This window comes from Giardia intestinalis, chromosome 4, assembly GCF_000002435.2.
Source record: "Giardia intestinalis strain WB C6 chromosome 4, whole genome shotgun sequence".
Lineage (NCBI taxonomy): Eukaryota > Fornicata > Diplomonadida > Hexamitidae > Giardia > Giardia duodenalis.
This window is the reverse complement of record NC_051859.1, coordinates 563,756-578,328: the sequence shown is the minus strand read 5'-3', so window position 1 is coordinate 578,328 and position 14,573 is coordinate 563,756. Positions and strand designations below refer to the sequence as shown.

At 47.3% G+C, this 14,573-nt stretch overlaps 8 protein-coding genes across 8 annotated transcripts; 4 read left to right on the top strand and 4 right to left on the bottom strand.

Moving 5' to 3' along the window:
- Window positions 1–55: 55 nt before the first annotated feature.
- GL50803_0017130 (Ankyrin repeat protein 1) lies at window positions 56–4,558 on the top strand (the record flags this gene model as incomplete). Its single annotated transcript, XM_001709447.1, has 1 exon — window positions 56–4,558. One exon carries the CDS (start codon window positions 56–58, stop codon window positions 4,556–4,558), a length of 4,503 nt encoding a protein of 1,500 aa, XP_001709499.1.
- A 44-nt stretch (window positions 4,559–4,602) lies between these two features.
- On the bottom strand, window positions 4,603–5,319 carry GL50803_006447 (uncharacterized protein; the record flags this gene model as incomplete). Its single annotated transcript, XM_001709446.1, has 1 exon — window positions 4,603–5,319. One exon carries the CDS (start codon window positions 5,317–5,319, stop codon window positions 4,603–4,605), a length of 717 nt encoding a protein of 238 aa, XP_001709498.1.
- A 207-nt stretch (window positions 5,320–5,526) lies between these two features.
- On the bottom strand, window positions 5,527–6,231 carry GL50803_006448 (uncharacterized protein; the record flags this gene model as incomplete). Its single annotated transcript, XM_001709445.1, has 1 exon — window positions 5,527–6,231. One exon carries the CDS (start codon window positions 6,229–6,231, stop codon window positions 5,527–5,529), a length of 705 nt encoding a protein of 234 aa, XP_001709497.1.
- Window positions 6,232–6,282: 51 nt separating this feature from the next.
- GL50803_00112416 (uncharacterized protein) lies at window positions 6,283–7,989 on the top strand (the record flags this gene model as incomplete). The annotated part of the gene is made up of 1 exon (XM_001709444.1): window positions 6,283–7,989. The coding sequence occupies one exon, from the start codon at window positions 6,283–6,285 to the stop codon at window positions 7,987–7,989; it is 1,707 nt and encodes a 568-aa protein (XP_001709496.1).
- Window positions 7,990–8,525: 536 nt separating this feature from the next.
- Window positions 8,526–11,024, top strand: GL50803_0014208 (Flap endonuclease XPG family protein; the record flags this gene model as incomplete). The annotated part of the gene is made up of 1 exon (XM_038045749.1): window positions 8,526–11,024. One exon carries the CDS (start codon window positions 8,526–8,528, stop codon window positions 11,022–11,024), a length of 2,499 nt encoding a protein of 832 aa, XP_037901930.1.
- A 133-nt stretch (window positions 11,025–11,157) lies between these two features.
- Window positions 11,158–11,922, bottom strand: GL50803_006451 (uncharacterized protein; the record flags this gene model as incomplete). Its single annotated transcript, XM_038046306.1, has 1 exon — window positions 11,158–11,922. The coding sequence occupies one exon, from the start codon at window positions 11,920–11,922 to the stop codon at window positions 11,158–11,160; it is 765 nt and encodes a 254-aa protein (XP_037901929.1).
- A 160-nt stretch (window positions 11,923–12,082) lies between these two features.
- Window positions 12,083–13,801, top strand: GL50803_006452 (uncharacterized protein; the record flags this gene model as incomplete). Its single annotated transcript, XM_038046307.1, has 1 exon — window positions 12,083–13,801. The coding sequence occupies one exon, from the start codon at window positions 12,083–12,085 to the stop codon at window positions 13,799–13,801; it is 1,719 nt and encodes a 572-aa protein (XP_037901928.1).
- On the bottom strand, window positions 13,764–14,558 carry GL50803_0017129 (uncharacterized protein; the record flags this gene model as incomplete). The annotated part of the gene is made up of 1 exon (XM_001709441.1): window positions 13,764–14,558. One exon carries the CDS (start codon window positions 14,556–14,558, stop codon window positions 13,764–13,766), a length of 795 nt encoding a protein of 264 aa, XP_001709493.1.
- Between the last annotated feature and the right edge of the window lie 15 nt (window positions 14,559–14,573).

Here is a 14,573-nt window from a genome sequence, read left to right as displayed (position 1 = left end):
GCCCTACTTGTAGCCTACGCAGTAAAACATCCTTTTAAAATTTGGCTTTTTTGCAATGGCTGATGCGGAGCAGTGGTTTAAGGCCGTGCGGAGTAAGAATGTACAGCTGGTGTCCGAGCTTCTACCGACATATGCACGTACACAAAACAAGCATGGCGAGACGGCTCTGATGATGGCTGCTGCATCCAACTGCTTGAGCCTTTGCCGAGCCCTTGCTCCCCACGAGCACTCAATGACCAACAATAGAGGATACACGGCCCTAGCCATTGCTGCCCTTAGAAATTATTCGAGCGTATGTCTGTTACTAGTCAAATACGAGAAAAGTGTGCCGCTACACAAAGGCATGACACCTTTGCTATTAGCCATCCAAAGCTCCAGTTTAGATGCTGTCAGAGTTCTAACACCCTACTATCCTGACACAGAGGCCTCAAAAATGTCTGACATAGCTGTTCTGACCGATGATTCTGAAATGCTATCTCTCTTGATCAGTTCTGCCTCTATAACACAGGAGGATGTTCAGCGCTCCCTGTCTGCGTCTGCTATTTATACAGAACAAGTCGCCAAGAGCAGTGTTGAACACAACGTTCTCCCTCCTTCTCACTCGTTGCTGCTGAGCACGGCACCTCCTGTTCAATCGAGGCAAGAAGATCTCGATGATAGAGAATACTCACAAGAGCATCCTTTTTCCCTAAGCACACAGATTGGTGCTACTGTTGCTAGCACCAGAATTGAGCAGGCACCTACTCTACCACTAAGCGATTCTGTTATGGCACGGATGGGCGTGTCAACCCTTGCCGAGCAGAGCAGGCTTCAGATAAGCCATTTGGCTAAGACGCCCTCCAGCCAAACAAGCAAGGAGGTAACACCCTCCTCCTCACTTAATCTTGCAGAGCAGGAGCAGCCTATAAGCTCTCAGAGTACTCGTTCTACAGGTGTTATTCTATCGCGGACGCGTATCTTAGCCTCGTCACCCAGTAATAGCAAAAGTGGCCCCGAATCAAGCGTCTTACAAGGTAGTGTGGATCGCGATAAGGAACCTAAGGAACCGTTGCAATCCCCGAATTCATTAAAATCCCAACCAGATTCTGGTAAGAAAAAGAAAAAGCGGAACATAGCGTCGGCAAAATCAATCAAAGAACCGCAGCAAAATTCTAAGGAGCCCAATATAAATGTGCAGAGACTATTCCCAAGCCCTCCACGTGGCCATCCTGGCCGTAGTCCTTCGTTGTCACCGTCCAGGCGCCCATCGATCCCGTTTTCTCAAAGCATTCCGATATCTCCCTCCCGTAGCTCTCCTAGCAGGAGTTCTCCTCTGAGGCAATCTTCCAAGAGCTCGTTCATAATTTCATCTAAGAGTACCAAAGGATCCAGCCCCAGAGCAGACATACATGTAAGGCCGGCATCGGCCCTTGACATACGTTCCTTAACCATTAAAAACCCTTTTTCAACTCAGCATAAGCTCGATCCGACGTTCTACATCACCGGGACTGAAGAAGCACCTCGCTCATCTTCTGCAATTACTGAGGCATCCTCTAACCGCAAGGCTGCGGATCGATACAAATACAGATATGCTGTCCTGGCGGAAAAATACAGCAAAATGCGTGAGGAATTTGACGCCCTCAGACAAATGGGTGAAAAGGTCACAGCAAATGTGGTAAACAACTTGAATGAGGTGATATCCACCTTGCAAACAGAAAATGAGGAAAAAACCGCCGAGATTGATCGGCTGCAGATTGAAAACCAAGAACTTCTGTGGAAATTGGACGAAGCAGAACAAACTTTGCGATCCACCATGCAGACAACAACTATTCCTGCCCCAACTAGTAACGATGTAGTCTTCCCGCCTACTTGGGAAGCCACGTTTGTCCCTGTAGCTTCTAACCAGAACGATCTTCCTCCGCCTGCAAGAAGTATGTCAGCACCAGGAGCACATACAGACTCTAAATTAGAGCATAAAGATCTGAGTGAGGTTGAGCTTGATAGCATAATTCGTCATCTGCACACGCAATCCAGCCTTTCGCGAGCAGCTCAGATCATTTTAGCACTGAAAGAGGCTCAGCAGGGGCTGCAATCTGAGCTACTTGTGTGCAAGAAGAAGCTTGAAGCTGCAATTGATGCACGAGATGCAGAGCACCATGAGTGCCTCATATTGAAGCAGAAGTTGATGGTCCTCGAGAAAGACTACTTGGATCTAAAGGCATCTGCACACATCACTATCCAAAAGGACAACGACGGGAATACGCGGCTTATTAGAGCAGTGGCTTTTAAGTCGTGCAGTGATCTCAAGGCCATTAAGCAGCTAATAAAGGAGGAGGCTGGGGCAGAGAATAATCGCGGTCAGACGGCCTTAATGTATGCCGCAGCACTAGGACTAGAGGACATAGGCCTGCTGCTTATAGCTCGAGAAAGTGGGCACCAGGATAAAATTGGTTGCTCTGCGTTAATGATTGCAGTGAAGAAAGGATTGATAAGCCTTGCTGAAGCATTGATTCCATATGAAGCCGGACTACGTGACAAAGGTGGGGAGACGGCCCTAATGACCCTAACACGGGCTGGTATCTTAGAAAGCTTGTACGGGGCCATGGATTCGGACTTATCCTCAGACAGCGCAGGCCATTGCTTTCCTTCGCACATGTACATTGAACAGATAAACAAGCTCATAGCCGTGATTAGGACACTAATTGGAATAGAAGGCGGCATGAAGAATAATGAAGGAAAAACCGCCCTTATGCTTGCTGCAGAGCAGGGGAAAAACAAGATACTAGTTGAGCTTATTTCCAGAGAAGCAAAGCTGCACGATACTCACTATAGAACGGCACTTATGATTGCGTGTGAGGCCAATAACATCGAGGCAGTTCACCTTCTCGTGCCGCACGAGAAGTGTATATTGCGGTGCGGCATCTCCGCTACTGAGGCAAGCTTATTTGGTAGTGACTTCGAAACGTTAGCTCAAAGTGCTAGCAATGAAGAATGCAAGCTATCAGAACCCGGATTTGGGACAACGGCGCTGATGCAGATGGCTACCCTTGGTAATTACTCCCTTGCACAGATTCTTGTGCCACACGAAAGTGGATTGATGGACCAAAATGGACTAATGGCCCTAGATTATGCTGTCCTGTCCGGCCACAAACAAATAGTAGAGCTGCTAAGGAATGCAGAAGGCCTTGTCACCATTCAAGATGGGCTCCAGCCAGATAAAGATAGTGCTCATAAGAGTAGTGCCCATGGGGCCGACACAAGCCAGAAAACACAACTTATGCTGATGGTAAAGCAGCGGCGTCCAGGGTTGGTGTACTGCTTACTGTCCCAAGCAGGTAAGCAAGACTCTCACGGGATGACAGCTCTGATGCATGCTGTTCTGGCTCACAATCACGATGCAATTAAGTTGCTTGTAGAACTAGAGGCTCGAATTAGGAATTCAAAGGGGGAAACAGCACTGATGTTGGCACTTTTAATTGAAGACACCACTGCGGTCGAACTTCTGGCCCCCCACGAACAAGGCATTCAAGACAACGAGGGAACTACTGCGCTTATGATCTGTGCTTATAATAACTACAAGGGCTTTGTGCCTTTGTTTGTTGAAAGGGAGCATGGTATGGTGATGCTCGATGGAACCAGTGCACTTATGGTGGCAGCAGAGCAAGGCTTTGAAGAGATCTGCGCCATGTTACGGCCGTATGAGCTTAATCTTACAAAGGACGATGGAACCACAGCGTTCCTGTTGGCAAAGCGGCACGGACACATCAAAATTGCCGAGTCCCTCAGCCCTAAGATCGTTGTCGATAGGGAGGGTAACACAGACTTAATGCGAAGAATTATAGAACTGGGGCCTTTTGACCCACTAACTGATTCGGGTCTTACTCAGCAAACTGACATAGCGAGTATTGAGCGCATTAATAAGGCATGGCTTTTGAAGACTCTGCTCTACCAAGCGAAGCAGGTGAACAATCACGGGAAGACCGCCCTCATGTTAGCAGTTGCAAATAGAAATGCCATAGCAGTTAAGCTTCTGCGTAAACTAGAGGCTAAGATGACTCTAGGGACTTTTATTTGCCGAACCTGGAAGCTTACAGATGCAACCGCTTTGATGATGGCTGCGTGCTACGGATACGCTGACATTGTCCGTTTGTTGGCCAAATACGAAGCACGTTGTATTGAATCCTCTTTCCACCGCACTGCCTTGATGGCTGCGGCATACTTCAATCATGCACCTTGCGTTGAGGTGCTTCTAGAGTATGAAGCAGGAATGCAGCGCCGCGAAGGCTCCACAGCACTCATGTTAGCTGTCTCATCAGGATACTATGACATTGCCGCATTGCTGGCCAAACCAGAGGCCAACATCACTACCAATGCAAAGTCCACCTATGGTGAGGGTGCCAGTGCCCTCATCATGGCTGCTGCGCTCAATAATTACCAAATGGTCGAGCTTCTGGCCCCTTATGAAGCACTGGAGTTCGGTGAGATGGCTATCAGAAGGACATCTGACCCATCTATTGCAAAGCTCATCAGGACCCATGTTCCCCTGGGCAGAGGGGGCATCGGAGCAGTGCAGAAGTAAAGCACCAAGACGTGGAGTGCTTAGTGTTTACTTTTAAGTAAGATCTAATCGTCTGTGTCTCCTGGAGGACTTATAAGCAGGATTGGGACAGGTGATAGCTTGTTGAACTGCGGCACAAGCTTCTTGATGTATCCGTACTTGACGCAGACACGAAACTTGACAAAACGCCACGCTGATTTTGCTCTATCTTTGTTCAGAAGGACACTCACCACTGGTATGTTTCTACCAAAGTTTATCCTATTATTTTCTATGGCCTTCTTGACCTTCTCTACCTGGCCCTCTTTGACCAGAATTGTAAATTTATTGCCACTGTTTGGGAACTCGAAGATGTCTAGAAATTGCTGGAGGCTGCGGAGAATTCCTGAAAGCTCAAGACAATGGATGGACGACGGTGAATATGTGAGATCGCACAAGCTTGAGTGAGAAAATTGTTTGCCAGCCTCCTCTAATTCGGCCAAGTTGGCCTCTGCTGTTGCCATGTCTCGCGTCTTGAAATTAAACCGACTAAAGTCGCTGTAAAAGCTGTGTTTCATGCCAAATGATGCCTCCATTTCTTTTATAAAGACTTCGGAGACACTATCCGTATACAGGTGGCCGGTGTTGGCGTCGTAGTGTGCATTAATAAAACCAAGGTCCTTGATCTCCGAAATGCCCAGCACAGTCAGCAGAATCATCTCTTTGTTAAAATAGGAGTCGAAATCATAGAACATCGTGCCTCTGGGCTCCTGGGCGTCCTGAGCAGAGGCACCGTCGTTATTCATCTAATTTTTAAAAATCCTTGATAGAAGTCATGACAGTTCTTTAGTTTATTCAATTTATTCCGACAGTTCTGTACACTTGTATTGAGCGTCACACCCTTGAACCCTACGGTATACAAGCTATCAGCTCCCAAAAGATTTAAATGGTGACAAAGACTAGAGCAAAGGAAGAAAACATGTGTACATGTGTGCTGTGACGTAGAGCCCGCCTCACCACGGATCAATAAGATCATTGACAGGACGAACGTTGAAGAACGGGGGCTGCTTTAAGGTTTGAGTGTTTTCTATTAACTTAACGCAGTCGTCCTTATTCAGTAGCAATCTGACCTTCACGCGATAGGCCATGTTACCTTTCTTAGGATGAGACTCAATAAGCTCCACCTTTGGCAGATATATCTTGAAGGAGACCCGATCGTTGACAAGGGCGTCAGCAACCGCCTTCGAAAGCTTCTGGGGAACTATTATCTTCACGCGCTCTCCAGCCTTTGCAAACGTTACGTGCGAAAAGAGGAATTGCAGAAAATCAATAATGGCTGGAGTGGACTTCGCATCTGAAGCCGAAGAAATGACGTCTACTGCACAAACACCGTCACGTACAAATGCCTCCTCACACTTTTCAATATTCGTCAGGCTTCTTTGCAACGCAAAATCCTTTTGTTCAGAAATAATATCATCTCTATTTAATTGGATTGTGTGCGCAGATACTGAGAATATCCGTTTTATAGTATCTACGATCTTCGGGTCTGCGGTCTCTATGCGCGCAGTGCGCTGCTCCTGATCAAATAGAATAAAATAACGCTTTAGCCTTAGCTTTTCGGATATCCCCACTGTGCAGTACCGAAAGAGGGCTTTGGTGACGCACGGTGGGAAATCTTCAAATATCGTAGCACTGACCACAGGCTCGAGGTCGTCCATAAACCCACTTTTAAATTATCAACACATTCCAGTTCAAAAAAATCACGCGACATGTCACACGGGGAATTGGTAGCCTCTCCCAGACTCGCGGGCCAGGGCGCAGGTTTTCGACACCGAAATCTTAAGATAATCACTGATACCCTCCCCAGCTTTACAGACCAACAGAGCAGCGAGTCTGCTCGGGAGACTATGTCGAGGTTGGATCCGTTCGCCGACCCTGTTTACTTGTACGATGGGTCCGATATGATATCAGGGACAGCCACGCCTTACATCTTCACTCCAGCAAGGGTCTTGATATCCAATGACATGCGTTTTCGGTTTTTTCCGCCCGAACAAACAATTCTCCCATCAAAACCTATCAACTCTATAGGTCATAATACGCACCTGCCTACTGCTTCCGCGAAGATCATACCCTTCATTTCCGAAGAACCTCCGGCGACTGCACTAGCATTAGAGGAGTTTCCCGTTCCTCCTTCTCCTCATCCTCGGCCGCCGCAGTCAGAGGTGGCCGACGCTTATGAGCGGCCATTACCCACAGTCCAGGCGAGTCCCCATCAAGGTGGGGAGTCCTATGGTGAGCAACGAAGAGTGAAGGTACACACACAGCCAATTGAGTGTAAGAAGCCCTCTGTCCCTAAGGGGGAAAATATAGGCCGTGACGATCTTAGGCGGATGATTAGGACCCTTTCGAAGACCGAACGGGACGCATTGATGCAGCTCTTGTCCCAAGAGTTTCCTTCTGAGGAAAAGCCACCGGCTGGTATCAGAGTAGGCACTCAGGTTGATTTCCTGCTTGATTCTCAATCTGGTAGAGCCGTAGGAGCACGGGATAGCAGTACATCAAACATGGTCAATGATATGCCTGCCCAGAGCGTTGGCTGCGCTCCTGATCCCATGGATAGTCTGATCAACAGTGATGCTGGTGGAGGGTCTATGTACATCCAGGAGCCCCACCAGCGGCAGAAGTATGCACAGTCCGTCCATGACAACTCCTCTACCTCTGAGCACGCGTCCCACTCCATGTCATCCTCTTTCCACTGCTCCCACCCTCATCACAGCAGAACCTGGCCGAGCATGCATGCCACGGGTGGGAACTATGCAGTGCAGGATACTCCGATTGTAGTAGATACAGACATCAACTACACCGTGCAGAGTGCCCCGAAAACTTACATGAATGAGTCGGCGTCGCACTTTGCTCCCCACTCCAATGCACAATATAAATTCAGCTGCATTGGGTTGGCCAGCTCCACCTTTGACAGACGTAGGCCCAGACCCGCGTTCCGGGCCACTATCTACGAAGATAGTCCTAAGGCCCCGAAAGCATTCACAGAGCAGGATGATAATATTATCCTGGCAGCCATCTTTTACTACGTTGGAGATTATAATACCATTGATCTCAATTGGCACATCATCTACTATTACTATTCTCTTCTGATCTATAATAACCGCACCCTCTCCAGTCTGCGTTCGAGGTTCCACAAGTACCTCAAGATGGATTTCAAGTTCGATATCAAAGACTACTCTTTCTCTTACTGGCTCGATACTTTAGAGCTGTGTGTCTCCACTATGCAACACGTCAATGTCCCCATAACCCAGAGAGGGGAGCTTTGCAATATGATCGCTACAAAGAAAAATAAAGTGCACTACCTTGTGGCATGCATCTTCGTCTTTCTTCGCCCCGATATGAACTACAATGAGTTGAAGCGTAACTTCTGCATATGGCTTGAGCTTATTAATGGGCCCCACAGATTCATGTGACCACTGGTACTCCATTGATTTCATTGAATCTCAGGTCTCAGGTGTGGTTGCTTGGCCTGAGCCCTCCTTGTATAATTAGAAACTCTGCTTTTTAAGACTTTTAGTCTTACCGAGACTTACTTTTAGAAATTCTTGTACTGTGACTTCTTAGTGCTATGTTTTGTAGGAAATATTTTAGATTTAATGCCTTACTTAAGGATGCAACGTCGCCCCTGTCATGTCACAGTTAGATCTTAGTACATCGCTGTTGTCGATATTTCTACGTTTATTTCTTCTCTTCTTCTTATGAAGACGGCTTCAGCTCCCAAAGGATTCCTTGGGCGTAAATTAATTGGATACTATTGTTTTCACTGAAGCCAGGTCTGGGGGTGCACTCGGTTTTATGGTTCGGTTGTGAGCATTATAAACTGTAATGTTTGTACTACTTATTTTACAGGTTGGAAATGAGCTCTCAAAGTGTGTGTGCCTCAGCTCCGGCATTGGCAGGAGAAATCATTTAAAACCCTTTCGCAGGAAATAAAGGCACGCAGTGAGTGATGGGCATAGCTGGCCTCTGGAACATTCTGAGTCAGATGTCAAAGGGCTTAAACCGCGCCGACTATCTCAACAAGAAGACGGTCTCGGTAGATATTTCTGGCTTGTTGTACTCTTACTACTATACCAGCTCAGATGAAGAGCGTAAGAACTACCATGTCCGCGCAACCTTTCTAATTATCACACGCATACTGTCACTGGGCTTGATGCCTGTCTTTGTGTTTGATTCTGGGGCCCCGCACTGGTTGAAGACCGAGGAACTGGAGAGGCGTCGAAGCGCCGAAGCCAGTTTGATCAGAAGCACTAAAGGTGAAGCAGACGCGATTGATGCTGACGAATATCGACGACTTGAGACGGAAGCGCTTGACGACATTATGGCACACTTTTCAGCATCCCATGAGCAAAATACCCTTCAAGAGATGACTTCGAAAACTGTATCGGATTCGTTTGTTCCTGAGCATTGGTCAGATAGTAGTAGGGGGGCAGTCACTTCCTTCATGAGGTGCACTGCATGCCCTGAGATTACCCCTATAAATTTTGACCAACCGGAGCCCTCTTCTACCGCCTCACACTTCGCTGGTATAAATGCTGCCTCTGAAGAAAAAGAGAAAGAGGATTCATATGTTTCTGACTCACTAGAGTTTAGGGCTGACTATAACTATGAAGGAACAAAGCACTTGCTATCACATAAGCTCCGCTTTAACTCTGACGCCGTCTCTGCACAGTTGGAAGAGTACGCAAGTTGGCAACTGCAAAGACGTCTTGCAGTGTCTCAGATGAATGAACAGGTCTTTACAGCTATTAGACAGCAAAGGGATGCAGCGCGCTTAGCTTTACTTACAGCCATGTCTCCACATAGATCAGTTAAGCAGACACCAACCAGCAAGGCAGACGTGTCGCCAATGCAGCGTAGTATATTCAGTGCATCAAGAGACGCTGAAGAGTACTTCTCTACCCTACCCTATTCCATCTCTGACAGAGATCCTTCGACAACTGAAGCTTCACACCCGGCCCCTTCTTTTGTAGCACCATCGTCACCTCCTGGGCCTGGCTGGAGAGAAGAGCTTAGTGGTTCACCTGCAGCTCAAGAGATGGATGCCAGCGCTACGTGGAATCGTTCCACGAACAATCAATCTTACATGAAGAAACTTATGAATTCTAGTACTGCTGTGGGGACAACATTTTCCTCGTTTGTCAACCAATCTACTGAATTTCCCGAGGTGGGCGTATTCAAGGTAGGCGTATATAAAATGCACAAGAGGCTTGCGGGCAATACTGACTCCTCTTCTGTATACAAGCCTTTAACCGAAAGGGTGATAGCAGAGGTCTTACAAATAGCTAACTTGTTCAAGGTTCCATGCATCAAGTGCAAGCCTGGCTATGAGGCTGAACATGTATGTGCCCTTTTAAACTCTCATGGTTATGTGGCAGCTGTGTTGACAGAAGACTCGGATGTCATAGCCTACCGCCCTGTTCTGGTGCTGCGCCTCTTTGGAAGACTGTCCAGCATCCATGACGTCTCTGGCTTCCAATCCATACGTCAGCGAGATATCTCTTTGTATTTTTCAAGCGATGATATTATCTTCCTTGCACTAATTATGGGATGCGACTTTTGTGATGGTATTCCTTCATTTGGATATGTTCACACTTTGGAGCTACTGCTGTATTTGAAGTACTTTGCTCCGTTGGATGATCCAGCTCATGAGTTTCACACAGTCTCGATCCACAAGTTGATAGACAGATTTCGTCTGTACCTCTCATTTAATGGCTTGGTTGTCCACCCTGGCACTGCAGCATCACAAGTTAAGAATCACGAGGAGTTTATATTGCATGCGCACGAGATTGCTGTTAAGCAGAACTGGGATAAGATTGTCGCATACAACGGCCAGGCATGCTTTCCCACCTATTTTCCAACTGATCACCAAGCACACACCTTTCTGCGTGAGCTTGTGCAGCTGAGGCCTGTGCTGAATCGCAGGCTGTGGTTTAGAAGGGAGCTTCTTTTGAGGAAGTTACAACAGAGGGCCTCCCCAGGTTCGAGCAGCAATGGCTTACTGAAATCTATGTTCGCAAAGCTTACATCCAGATGGGACGCCGTGATAAAGTTGTTTAGTCAACATGTCCCTGTTGAAGAGGCATGTGTGCCAATCTCTATGGGAGGAAGAACCGTTGAGAGTCTCATACAAAGGGTGAACGTATTTAGCCAGCAGCATATTGCAGAACAATTGGACATGCTAACCGAGGGATCAGATGGGTACCGGCCCCGAATTGGGGAGGAGCTACAAAGGCTGCTTAGACTTCCGGCGCTTTCTATCCAGGCATGTCTGCAGAGGACTCGCACGTCCTTTGTGAAGAACCGCGAAGATATCAATCGAGTTCAGATTACAGAACTTCTCAGCACTGCAATACGGCGTGGGAACATCTTCAGCTTCCAGTCTCTAGGCAAACGGGCCTTTCAAGCCCTACGTGCCTTATTTGTACTCAAGACGATTTATAGTTAAATTAATTTATTTATTATTGATAGGTTTAGCAACAATCCGAAGTCAGGGTTGTCTAAACATTTTGCTCTCTTACAAGCGGGACTGAGGAGGCCTGTACTTTAGTCTGTAAGCGCATGCTGCACCACAGACAAATTTACTGCAAGATCTTAGCAGACTTGTGTTGCCTTGACGCTGTGGCAGATTGCTGGCTCTTTTGGCGTGTTCCATTGTATAGTATAGTGGTGCTGCGTGCAGCAGGTCCCCGATGGTCCCGCAACAGGCTGTCATCTCCAATGGAGCTATTACAGGCCCTTGTGTGGTCTTGAGAGACTACGTGGAACATAGAGTTCATGGAGCTCGACAGAGATATGCTGTCTAAAGGCTCACAGACGGAGTGTATGTCAATAGACGGCCTGAGAGCCTCGTTGAATATACTGCTGCAGTTTTGACTGAGGAATGTCTCAGAGTCATAGGATGCAGAGATGGATTTGGTCAGCTTGCCCTGATATTCTGGAAACTCCCGCTCCATCATCGTGATCAGCTGTGCATCCTCAGCATCTGTGAGCTCGTAGTTATTTCTATAACGATGAGGTACAACCACATCTGCGCTTGGATGACCCTCGTAGTTAATTGAGGCCGTGGAAAAGCCTAATTCTACGGAAAAAAGACCAGGGTGATTCAAATAGCCGTCGTGGAACTGTATGGGGGAGTTTCCTTCAGACTTCTTCCCTCGCTGGTGCAGGATAGCCGGGCCCGCAGAAGACTGGCGACTATTTAATCTACGCCGCGTCCCATCCACTAAGACTGTTGCCTCAGCACCCTCTACACTTTCAAACTGCGGTCGTGTGTCCAGAACAGCTGTGACGGTGCTACCAATATCTGCTCTGGGTGTTTTGCGAGACCTCAGATCTCTGTCCATCTTTTTAAATTCAAATCTTTAAGTATTGCGAGCCTTTGAGAGATGAACGAAAGATTTGTCCATAAAACTCTGCCTGCGGAGTCACCTAGTCTAGCCCCTGTACAGATTCTCCTAATGTGGCAGCTAAACTCCATCAAATTCCTTCTTATTCACGTTAAAAATGAATCCTTCTGACATCCCCTGCCTTGTTTACAATTATCTGAGGGAGTGTGGGTATCTACACAGCGCAGCAGCTCTTTCGTGCGAGGCCATGATAAAGCTTAATGATCCTACCCTGGACATGGTAGATCCCGGCTTGCTTCGAATCCTCGTTGGAAAGGGGCTTGCATACGCGCAATTAGAATCACTCTGTTTGGATTCGCATGTGTCCATCTTCGATCCTGCCACCAAGCAAGACTATGACAACAAGGCCATCACAGTTTCGTCAACCGCAACTTTGGGAAAGGAGCAAAGCTTGAGTTGCACGGAGGGCGTTCGATTAACACGATATCCACTCAACTACTACATAAGCCACATGCCAAATAACGACGGCTACCCGTTACGGATCCTGCGATTTGGCCCCTCAAAGGAACCTGCGCTCTCAGCACGACTTGTCGTCATATTTCGCCATAGCCTCCATTTGATAGATGCGCAAACGAAAGCCGAACTAGCAGGTCGCGCACTTGATGTAACAGAGGATCTAGCAGCGCAAGCCTTTGTCTGCCCCGATGGTCTCACATTTAGCCTTGTCGCCAAGCTACCGACAACGGAATCAGAAACTAAAAACGAAGGTGGTGCTAGTGATCCTGATTCATTGCACCATTTCATTGTCTTCAACACTGTCTCCCTTTATGTCTTGTACAGATACAGCCTCTCGTATCCTACCAAGTCCATCAGTATGGGGAGCAAGTGGATTACATGTATATGTGATAAGCAAAACAATGCAATCATGATACCAAGGCCCTTGAGTAATCGGTCCAAATCACTGATAAACCTCACAGTACACCCTGTGCCAGAGGCCATTGTTGAGCACTACCACAGTCGCAGGTATGGAGACGCAGCAAGGTCTACCACCTCTCGAGAAAGAGGATGGGCATCTTGCGTCTTCCAGAGCGCAGGGACATGTTCAGGACTGTCTTCATACTTTTATGTGTCACAAAACGAAGTTCTCGCACTATACTCACCCCTTGGAATCTTGCACCTCTATGTCCCCTTTGTGGACAACGAAGAAGCGGGTGCGCTCACGCCTCGATATATTAATCTGCCGGAGTTCTTGGGGCTGAGCACACCGCAAGTATTTCTTACAGTATACACGATTGCATTTATCGACTCATTGCCGTACGTTGCGTGCTTAACGAGTCATGGCATAGCAATGATAAACTATAGGTACCTGTTGTACGGCCCCTTGTGCACGGAAGTCGAAAGACAGTATAACTCATGGGCATACTGTGAAAAGCTAGACCCTGCCATCACAACAGTGGAGGTAGGAATATGGACTGAACGGTGCGCAGTTGCGGTGTGCTCCGCAAACAAGATAATCATTTTATCCGTTGAAACAGGCCTCCCTATGTTCACCCTGTCCATTGCGGAGTTGCAAGGGCTCCACGGTGAGCAGATAGACTGGTCACAGACTGACTGTTCTATAGCTGATTTGGCATTTGTTTGCTCAAGCGGACTGGCAGTACTTGTGTGTGATGGTGCCAGCACAAAGATATGGTGTGTGAAGGTAGCCCTCAATCACGCCACAAGGGTACTGAAGACAACACTGATATACAAGGGAGATAGTCCAGCGAGGAAGTTCATCGGAAGAGACAGCAGTAATGGCACCAAGAGATTATATCTCTCTGTGAGCGACTGTGATGCTATTGAGTTGGAGTTTTATCGGTCTCCTCGCCATTGATGGTAGAAATAAATTCGTCAAGTGCCTCGTCCTGCGTCTCCTGAATAGAGTTAAGAAGGCTGTACTCTTCGGGCATCTGTATGTTTGGTACTACTAGTCTGATAGAGGCTGGTGCATTATCATCTTGACCATCTAGGTTGATGGCTTGCTCGATCTTTCCACGCAGCATAAGCCACTCGTTATGCCTCTGCTGTCTCTGGTCCTTCATTGCAACGTCAGCCTCCATTCCCTCAACCAGCAGCTTATGAATCTCAGCAAGGAGAGTGTCCTGTGCCCGGGATAAATTTTCAGTATACCTTTGACCTGCTGACTGAACTACTTCAGTATCTCTATCTGTATTCACGTAAGTGTTGGTGAAGAAGTCCATCAAGTTGGACTCTTCTTCGACTCCATCTTCTGCTCTAATCAGCAGATCATTAACTGTATTGATTTCTCGACGAGACCTCCGGGGGAGAAAGTCCCCTATCATATTATAGTTCTGAAGTATATGGAAAGAGGCGCAAATCAAGCACCACTGCACGAGAGCTCCCTGCTCAATACCCAATATTGTAAGTGAGGTCGGCTCCTGATTCAAAATGCAGCAAGATTTTGCTTGTCGCGTCTCTAGCTTTCCGTCAGCATTATAGAAGATCTTTACTGTTCTGTCGCTATAAATAGTAACTTCTACCGGCTTCGAGGACTCTTCTGATTCGCTAGAAAACGCAACAGATGCAGGGCCTTCTAGAATAAGTGGTGCATTGAAAAAGGATTGGACCATTTGAAATTTAAAACT